Below are 9,941 nucleotides of genomic sequence, written 5' to 3'. Positions count from 1 at the left end.
TCTTCTAAACTCCAGCGAATACAAGCCGAGTCTATCCAGTCTTTCTTCATATGAAAGTCCTGACATCCCAGGAATCAGTCTGGTGAACCTTCTCTGTACTCCCTCTATGGCAAGAATCCCAGGATGGCGGGACTGTCATATGCTGAGAGAATGGAGCGGCTGGGCTTGTACTATGCAACACTCTGGAGTTTATAAGGATGAGAGGGATTCTTATTGAAACATATAAGATTGTTAAGGGTTTGGACACACTAGAGGCAGGAAACATGTTCCCGATGTTGGGGGAATCCAGAACCAGGGGCCACACACACAGTTTAAGAATAAGTGGTCGGCCATTTAGAACGGAGACAACAAAACACTTTTTCTCACAGAGAGTTGTGAGTCTGTGGAATTCTCTGCCTCAGAGGGCGGTGGAGGCCGGTTCTCTGGATGCTTTCAAGAGAGAGCTGGATAGGGCTCTTAAAGATAGTGGAGTCAGGGGAGAAGGCAGGAACGGGGTACTGATTGGGGATGATCAGCCATGATCACATTGAATGGCGGTGCTGACTCGAAGGGCCGAATGGCCTCTACTCCTGCACCTGTTGTCTATAAGGGGAGGTGGGGAGGGGAGAGAAGAGGGATGGGAGAGAGATGGAGGAGGGGAGGGAGAGAGGGGAGGGTTGGGTTGGGTTGGGGGGGTTGTGAGCGTGTGGGACTGGTCGCTGCTCTAACCCGTCCCCGTCTGCGTGCAGGAACGTGCGGCCAAATGGCGGACCGCAGATGGGCTGATGGACGGTTTGACCACCAACGGGGTGCTGGTCATGCACCCGGCTCACGGCTTCACCCACGACTCGACCCCCGGACCCTGGCGCGAGATCTCCGTGTGCGGGAAGGTGTACGCTCTACGGGAAACTCGGTCCGCACAGCAGCGGGGAAAGCTGGTATGTCACACCGCACTCTGTGTGTGTGTAATCCTGACTGTGTGTGTGTCTGACTATGTGTGTGTCTATGTGTGTGACTGTGTGTGTGTGTCTGAATATGTGTGTGTGTGTCCGACTGTGTGTCTATGTGTGTGACTGTGTGTGTGTGTGTCTGAATATGAATATGTGTGTGTGTGTGTGTGTGTGTGTGTGTCTGAATGTGTGTGTCTGACTGTGTGTGTGAATGTGTAATCCTGACTGTGTGTGTGTGTGTCTGACTGTGTGTGTGTGTCTGTGTGTGTGTGACTGTGTGTGTGTGACTGTATGTGTAATCCTGACTGTGTGACTGTGTGTGTGACTGTGTGTGTGTGACTGTGTGTATGTGTAATCCTGACTGTGTGTGTGTGTGTGTAATCCTGACTGTGTGTGTGTGTCTGAATGTGTGTGTGTGTCTGAATGTGTGTGTGTGTGACTGTGTGACTGTGTATGTGTTTGTGAGTATGTGTCTGAATGTGTGTGTAATCCTGACTCTGACTGTGTGTGTGACTGTGTGTGTGACTGTGTGTGTGTCTGAATATGTGTGTGTGTGTGACTGTGTTTGTGTCTGACTGTGTGTGTGACTGTGTGAGTCTGCATCTGTGTGTACATCTCTCACTGTGCGTGTCGGCACAACAGAGGGGTAAACTGTTACGTGACCCCGTCTCTCTGTCCTGGCTCTCCCTGTCTCTCCGCCTCTCACACCTTCATTCTCTCTCTCCAGGTTCAGGAATAGCTACTTCCCCACAGCCATCAGGCTATTAAACCTGGCTCGGACAAAACTCTATGATTATTAATAACCCATTATCTGTTATTTGCACTATATCAGTTTATTTATTCATGTGTGTATATATTTATATTATGGTATATGGACACACTGATCTGTTCTGTAGTCAATACCTACTATGTTCTGAAGCAAAGCAAGAATTTAATTGTCCTATACAGGGACACGTTGAATTGAATTGAATTGCCTTCTGAACGAAATTTTGTGCCTGCAGTCATACATACAATAATAAACAACAATAAACACAAAATTAACATCCACCACAGTGAGTCCTCCAAGCACCTCCTCACTGTGGTGGAGGCAAAAATCTTAGGGCTGCAGTCTCGTCCCTTCTCTTCTCCCTCTGCGCTGAGGCGATTCCCCACCGGGCGATGGCACAAACAGTCCCGCGGCTCACCGAGCCCCGCGAACGGGCCGGCTCAAACACCGTGGCCCGGGGGTGGTCGAAGCTGCCGCCCTCCAGTCCAGCGGACACGGCCGATGGGCCCGCGGCTCAACCCCGGACTCGGGTCACCGCCGCCAGAACTCCGTCCCAGCCACCGGAGCACCGTTCCAGCCCCGAGCAGGATCGCCCTCACGTGATTGCCGTTCCTCCCTCGAGCTTGGCCGCTCCGACGGGAGTGCCGTACCTCCCTCGAGCTGGGCCGCCCCAACGGGAGCGCCACAGCCCCTCACGGGAGCGCCGTTCCAGCCCCGAGCCGGGTCGCCCTCACGGGAGCGAGCCCAGGGCGAGTCCTGACTGGCTCTGCCTCCGGGAGTCTCGAGGTCGCCAGCTCCGCCATTAAGCCTCAGCGCAGACGGAGGCAGAGAAGGGGGATACGACAAAAAAAGTCGCATCCCCCCGAAGGGAGAGAAAGCAAGCCCTGTTTCAACCCACCCACCCCACATAAACACAACCCAAAAACCAAAAACTTAACTAGACAAAACGAAAAAAAACAGCACAAGAAAGTAAAACCAAACGGACTGCAGGCGAGCCGCTGCTGCCAGGGCAGCGCCGCCAATTCTGGACATGACAATAAACTCACTTGAACTCCAAATCTGAGGAAGGACATTATTGCCATAGAGGGAGTGCAGAGACGGTTCACCAGACTGATTCCTGGGATGTCAGGACTGTCTTATGAAGAAAGACTGGATAGACTTGGTTTATACTCTCTAGAATTTAGAAGATTGAGAGGGGATCTTATAGAAACTTACAAAATTCTTAAGGGGTTGGACAGGCTAGACGCAGGAAGATTGTTCCCGATGTTAGGGAAGTCCAGGACAAGGGGTCACAGCTTAAGGATAAAGGGGAAATCCTTTAAAACCGAGATGAGAAGAACTTTTTTCACGCAGAGAGTGGTGAATCTCTGGAACTCTCTGCCACAGAGGGTAGTTGAGGCCACTTCATTGGCTACATTTAAGAGGGAGTTAGGTGCCTGTCCCGAGAGTGGGTGAGTGCGTGAGAGAGTGTGTGTGTGTGTACTCCCTCTTCCGGGTTTCGAGGGAGTTAGATGTGGCCCTTGTGGCTAAGGGGATCAGGGGGTATGGAGAGAAGGCAGGTACGGGATACTGAGTTGGTTGATCAGCCATGATCATATTGAATGGCGGTGCAGGCTCGAAGGGCCGATGGCCTACTCCTGCACCTAATTTCTATGTTTCTATGTTTCTATGAACACTCTCTCTCTCTGTCCCCCTCACCCTCCCTCCCTCCCTCTCTCCAGGTGGAGAATGAGTCTAACGTTCTGCAGGACGGTTCTCTGATCGACCTGTGCGGGGCGACGCTGCTTTGGAGGAGTCCGCAGGGCCTGGACCAGGCCCCTACGCTGAAGCAGCTGGAGTCGCTGCGGAGGGAGGTGAACGCAGCACGCCCGCAGTGCCCGGTGGGCCTGAGCACCCTGGCCTTCCCCAGCCTGGCCCGGCGCGAGGGAGTGGACAAGCAGCAGCCCTGGGTGTACATGAGCTGCGGCCACGTGCACGGCTACCACGACTGGGGCTGCCGCAGGGAGTGCGGAGAGAGGGGCGGCGGTGGCCCGGAGGAGAGGGAGTGCCCCCTCTGCCGGCGAGTGGGGCCGTACGTCCCGCTGTGGATGGGCAGCGAGGCGGCCTCCTATCTCGACGCGGGCCCCCCCACCCACGCCTTCTGCCCGTGCGGGCACGTCTGCTCCGCCAAGACTGTGAAGTATTGGTCGCGGGTCCCCCTGCCACACGGGACTCACGCCTTCCACGCGGCCTGCCCCTTCTGCGCCACCTGGCTGACTGGCGACAAGGGCCACGTCCGTCTCATCTACCAGGGCCCGCTCGACTGAACTCTGACCTCCAACCTCCCAGCTTGACCCCCCCCCCCCCCTCTCTCCTCCACCCCCTAGAGGACTGTAGTTATGCAAAAATCCCCTGTCGTTTTTTTTTTAAAGAAATAAAATGAAAAGAAGTAAATACATTCCAAATACAATGGGTTTTCTCTGCAGAGGGATTCACCTCTGAGAGAGCGTGAGAGAGAGTGTGTGTGTGTGTGTGTAAGAAAGACTGCAGATGCTGGTTTAAATCGAAGGTAGACAGAAATGCTGGAGTAACTCAGCGGGTGAGGCAGCATCTCGGGAGAGAAGGAATGGGCGACGTTTCGGGTCGAGACCCGAAACGTCACCCATTCCTTCTCTCCCGAGATGCTGCCTCACCCGCTGAGTTACTCCAGCATTTTCTGTACATAAACGTATGTGTACGTACACAATGAACTATTTTTTCTCGCTTAATATATCGTTTACAGTGGACTCTGCATACATATTCTGTTATGCTGCCTCACCCGCTGAGTTACTCCAGCATTTTCTGTACATAAACGTATGTGTACGTACACAATGAACTATTTTTTCTCGCTTAATATATCGTTTACAGTGGACTCTGCATACATATTCTGTTATGCTGCCTCACCCGCTGAGCTACTCGAGCATTTTCTGTACATAAACGTATGTCTACATACACAATGAACTATTTTTTCTCGCTTAATATATCGTTTACAGTGGACTCTGCATACATATTCTGTTATGATGCTACAAGTAAGAATTTCACTGTTCTATCTGGGACATATGACAATAAAACACTCTTGACTGCCCTACACACGCACATACGGGACAATTTCCACAACCGACTGATGTGCTTGTGGCCACTCACCTGCCTCCACTTCGGGGTCTCTGGGGCGTAGAACTCCAGGCCCAAGACTCCTGCCCGCACCATGGTCCCATCATTCACCAGAATGACACAAAATGCTGGAGTAACTCAGCGGGGCAGGCAGCATCTATGGAGAGAAGGAATGGGTGACGTTTTTGGGTCGAGGCCAGCTCTGACTCGGAGGGCGGTGGAGGCTGGTTCTCTGGATGCTTTCAAGAGAGAGCAAGATAAGAGCTCTTAAAGATTAGCGGAGTCAAGGGATATGGGGAGAAGGCAGGAACGGGGTGGGGGAACTGATTGGGGATGATCACATTGAATGGCGGTGCTGGCTAGAAGGGCCGAATGGCCTACTCCTGCACCTATTGTCTCAGGCTGTGGTAGGATGATTCAGTTGCCTGATAACAGCCGGGAAGAAACTGTCCTTGAATCTGGAGGTGTGCATGCGTTCGTTTTCACACTTCTGTACCTCTTGCCCGATGGGAGAAGAGAGAGTGGCCGGGGGGGGGGGGGGATAGAGGGCGAGATTGGTCCTTGACATTCCTTCCCTCCATAGATGCTGCCTGGCCCGCTGAGTTTCTTCAGCATTTTGTGTCTACCGTCGATTTTATCCAGCGTCTGCAGCTCTTTTTCAGTTTTTTTGCACCAGATTCGAGGCGAGGCGGCTACAAAAGGTTGGACAGATGCGGGACCTGGTTTCTCTTCGACGTCACATTTGGAGAGCTTGCGGACTCTGCACAGACAAGCACCCGTAGGCGGGATCAAACCCGGGCGTCTGGTGCCGTAGAGGCAGCAACTCTACCGCTGTGCCATCGTGTAGTTCGGGGTGGGCAGGTTTAAGCTGTGACTCATAAACCACTCGATAATAATCTGCCACGTGCTAATGTGCATTGAAGTAGAGATGCAGATTAGACATCCCAGTCCCTCCTCCTCCCCATACACACGCACACGCAGACACAGCACGCACAGAGACAGCGCACACACACACGCACATAGAGACAGCGCACACACACTCGCTGATCAAGAGGACACCATTTCCCATACACACCAGCAAAAACATAACCACCAGATCCACCTTAGTTTTTATTAGAGATACAGCCCGGAAAACAGGCCCTTTGGCCCACCGAGTCCGCGCCGGCCAGCGATCCCCGCACACCAACACCATCCTACACAATTACACCGATCCAATTTGCCTACAAACCCCCGCGCGGCTTTGAAGTGGGGGGGGGGGGGGGGGGGGAAACCCGGAGAATGCCCACGCGGGGAGAACGCACAAAATCCGTACTGACAGCACCCGGGGCCTCTGGCGCTGCGAGGCAGCAGTCCAACCCGCTGCGCCACCGTGAGATCTCGTTGGAGAGAGATGGCGGGCACTGGGGTCAGAGGCAGAGGGACATCCGCGGAATATCTGAAACCGGCACGTCCAGCCGGCAGCTCAGTACGAGGTCGTGTGGCACGGTGCCATTTGCCCGCCCGGAGGTTTACCAGAACGATCCCATGAATGAACGGGTTAACGTACGATGAGCGTTTGACAGCGCTGGGCCTGCACTCGCTGGAGTTTAGAAGGATGAGGGGAGGGGGGGGGGGGGACCTCATTGAAACCTAGCGAATGGTGAAAGGCCCAGATCGAGTGGATGTGGAGAGGATGTTTCCACTAGTGGGGGAGTCTACGACCAGAGGTCACGGCCTCAGAATTGAAGGATGTAGTACCTTTAGCATGGAGATGAGGAAGAATTTCTTTAGTCAGAGGGTGGTGAATCTGTAGATTTCATCAGCACAGACGGTGGTGGAGGCCAAGTCAGTGGATATTTTTTAAGGCAGAGATTGATCGATCCTTGATTGGTTTGGTTCTCAGGGGTTATGAGGAGAATGGGGTTGAGAGGGGAAGATAGAACAGCCATGATTGAATGGCAGAGGGGTATTCTGTTCGACTCGATGGGGCGAATGGCCTAATTCTGCTCCTATGACTTGTGAATGCAGTTTGAATACACACACACACACAGTTATTTTATGAAGAGATCTCTGTACCTCGTGGCCTGGGACTGGCGGTGAAAGGGTTAAGGGAGGGGTTAGCTCTGCGAATCTTGGCCACCCCGCTAATATACCTCCTGCGGCGCTGGTTTAGTTTAGAGATACAGCGTAGAAACAGGCCCTTCGGCCCACCGAGTCCGTGACGACCAGCGATCCCTGCACACACTAACATTATCCTACGAGGGACAATTTACAATTTTAACCAAAGTCAAATTTTACGTCTTTGTGGAGTGTGGGAGGAAACCGGAGCACCCGGAGAAAACCCACGCAGGTCACGGGGAGAAAACGTGCAAACTCCGTACAGACAAGCGCCCGTGGTCAGGATCGAACCCGGGCCTCTGGTGACGCGAGGCAGCAGCTCTACCCGCTGCGCCAGCGTGCCGCACTTAAACCAGACGTGGACACAACGCAAGGTCCTTCGGCCAATTGTGATCTTTGGAATTCAAAACTCTAACAGAGGGGGGGGGGGGGGAAAGAGAAATCAAACTTGCCCGAAGCGGAAAAAGGCCGAGACTGAAAGTAGAAAAAACCCCACAAGTTCTTGCAAATATAATGGAGACGGGACGGACTAGCGTGGAAGTCGGAATCATATTCCCCAGTGTTTGGAGTCGCGGCAAGACAGCTCCTGAAGACAAGTCTCCAGCTCATCGCCATCCTCGGAGAATCGCTCGACAAAGGAGCTGATCAGGCCGGCAGCCGATGCCTCGTAGCTCTGGAACTGGATGTCTCCACCTGAGTTCAGGGAGTAAAGAAAGAAAAAGAGGGGTGGGTATCCGTTTAAAAGTGCCGGGCGGGGAGTTCAACGAGGTCACCGGCGACTTCATCCTGGACCAGCCCCGGGCCGAGACCAGCGCACCCACCTTGGAAAAAGCTTCGGAAGTTCAGCAAAAAAACTCTCACCAACTTCTACAGATGCGCCGTGGAAAGCATTTATATATATATTTTTTTTTTAAACTCGGTTTGCAGCACAGCACACGGTTTGGGAACGACTCCGTCCCTTCGACTTCTCGACTACACCTTGCGCTGCCTCGGCAAGGCCAGCAGCATCAATCGAGGACCAGTCTCACACCCGCCCCCGGTTACTCCCTCTTCTCCCCTCTCCCATCGGGCAAGAGGCACAGAAGTGTGAATACGAACACACCCATCCTCCCCTCCCCCCTCCTCCTCCCCATACCCCTGCCCCCCTCCTCCCCTCACAACTCTCCTCCTTACACCCCTCCCCCCATAACCCTCCTCCCCTCCCCCCCACCTCCTCCCCTCCCACTCCCCCTGCCCCCTCACACCTCTCCTCCTCCTTCCACTCCTCCTCCCCACCCTCCCACACCCCCCCCCTCCCCCCTCCCACTGAGTTACTCCAGCATTTTGTGCCTACCCCCACCCCTAAATCGAAGGTAGACAGAAAATGCTGGAGTAACTCAGCATCTCTGGAGAGAAGGAATGGGCGACATTTAGGGCGCGTTGGCACGTGGGGGGGGGGGGGGGGGGGGGGGAGGGAGGGGGGAAACGGGTAGGGTCGGGACCCACCTTCGATGCGAGTGTTGGCCTGCACAAAACATCTTGCGGGACTCCTTGCGCAGCAGCACGGTGTGGCGCAGCGTGAGGTAGCGCTCTGGCTCGGCGTCCGTCACCCGCGAGTAGCTGGAGTACAGCGCCCGGCCCCGCCTCCACGTCTGCCGTGCTCTTGTACACCTGAGGGGGGGGGGGGGGGGGGGGGGTGAGAGAGAGGGCGGGACCAGAGGTGGTCAGTGGGAGACGGTTGGGAGAGGTGGTAGAGGTAGTCAACAGAGGGGGGCAGTAGAGAGGGGGGGAGGGTAGAATAGTCAACGGAGGGAGACAGTGGAGGGGGTACGGGTAGCCAATGGGGAATGCAGGGGGGGGGGGGGGAGGGACAGAAGTTGTCAATGGGGGGGGACGGGGGACACAGGGGGCGGGAAAGGTTTAGAGGTGGTCAATGCGGGGAGAGAACAGGGAGTGGTCCTAGAAACATAGAAATTAGGTGCAGGAGTAGAGGCCATTCGGCCCTTCGAGCCTGCACCGCCATTCAATATGATCATGGCTGATCATCCAACTCAGTATCCCGTACCTGCCTTCTCTCCATACCCCCTGATCCCCTTAGCCACAAGGGGCACATCTAACTCCCTCTTAAATATAGCCAATGAACTGTGGCCTCAACTACCCTCTGTGGCAGAGAGTTCCAGAGATTCACCACTCTCTGCGTGAAAAAAGTTCTTCTCATCTCGGTTTTAAAGGATTTCCCCCTTATCCTTAAGCTGTGACCCCTTGTCCTGGACTTCCCCAACATCGGGAACAATCTTCCTGCATCTAGCCTGTCCAACCCCCTTAAGAATTTTGTAAGTTTCTATAAGATCCCCTCTCAATCTTCTAAATTCTAGAGAGTATAAACCAAGTCTATCCAGTCTTTCTTCATAAGACAGTCCTGACATCCCAGGAATCAGTCTGGTCAATGGGGAAAGGGGGGTGGGGGGGGGGGGGGGAGGGGTGGAAGGGCAGGACAGAGGAGCTCAATGGGGTACTGTAGAGAGGTTGGCTTCCACTGATTGCCGCCGGAAGCTTCCGGGACAGACGATGACAGCGATGTCAACATATTTGAAACATGGAAGATGGGGGGGGGGGGGGGCGGGTTAGGGGGGACGGGGGGGATGTGGAACACACAGATGGAGGGACAAGGGGTCACAGCTTAAGGATAAGGGGGAAATCCTTTAAAACCACCGAGATGAGAAGAACTTTTTTCACACAGAGAGTGGTGAATCTCTGGAACTCTCTGCCACAGAAGGTAGTTGAGGCCACACAGTTCATTGGCTATATTTAAGAGGGAGTTGGATGTGGCCCTTGTGGCTAAAGGGATCAGGGGGTATGGAGAGAAGGCAGGGATGGGATACTGAGTTGGATGATCAGCCATGATCATATTGAATGGCGGTGCAGGCACGAAGGGCCGAATGGCCTCTACTCCTGCACCTAATTTCTATGTTTCTATGGAAGGGTGGGGGCGGGTTGGAGAGAGAGATGAAGGGGGACTGACGTGTAACCATCGAAAAACA

General features: G+C 54.1%; 2 protein-coding genes across 2 annotated transcripts in view; one reads left to right on the top strand and one right to left on the bottom strand.

The window, feature by feature from the left end:
* The first annotated feature begins 696 nt into the window (after positions 1 to 696).
* On the top strand, positions 697 to 4,149 carry LOC129714980 (E3 ubiquitin-protein ligase pellino homolog 3-like). The gene is made up of 2 exons (XM_055664784.1): positions 697 to 917; positions 3,417 to 4,149. Exons 1-2 carry the CDS (start codon positions 765 to 767, stop codon positions 3,999 to 4,001), a joined length of 738 nt encoding a protein of 245 aa, XP_055520759.1. The 5' UTR covers positions 697 to 764; the 3' UTR covers positions 4,002 to 4,149.
* A 1,772-nt stretch (positions 4,150 to 5,921) lies between these two features.
* The window catches only part of dpp3 (dipeptidyl-peptidase 3), a 34,353-nt gene continuing 30,333 nt past the window's right edge, over positions 5,922 to 9,941 (bottom strand). The window contains 4 exon segments of the mRNA XM_055664785.1: positions 5,922 to 7,614; positions 8,407 to 8,434; positions 8,436 to 8,540; positions 8,542 to 8,571. Of these exon segments, the coding sequence (XP_055520760.1) occupies positions 7,469 to 7,614; positions 8,407 to 8,434; positions 8,436 to 8,540; positions 8,542 to 8,571 (309 nt within the window). The 3' untranslated portion in view covers positions 5,922 to 7,468.

The sequence above is a fragment of the Leucoraja erinacea genome, chromosome 44 (genome assembly GCF_028641065.1).
Source record: "Leucoraja erinacea ecotype New England chromosome 44, Leri_hhj_1, whole genome shotgun sequence".
Lineage (NCBI taxonomy): Eukaryota > Metazoa > Chordata > Chondrichthyes > Rajiformes > Rajidae > Leucoraja > Leucoraja erinaceus.
This window is presented reverse-complemented; position numbering and strand designations above follow the sequence as displayed.

Bases quoted from the DNA above. Each gene is read 5' to 3' on its own strand.
- LOC129714980 (XM_055664784.1), top strand. From the start codon at position 765: ATGGACGGTTTGACCACCAACGGGGTGCTGGTCATGCACCCGGCTCAC. The intron at 918-3,416 runs GTATGTCACACC...CCCTCTCTCCAG, and splicing joins CACAGCAGCGGGGAAAGCTG to GTGGAGAATGAGTCTAACGT.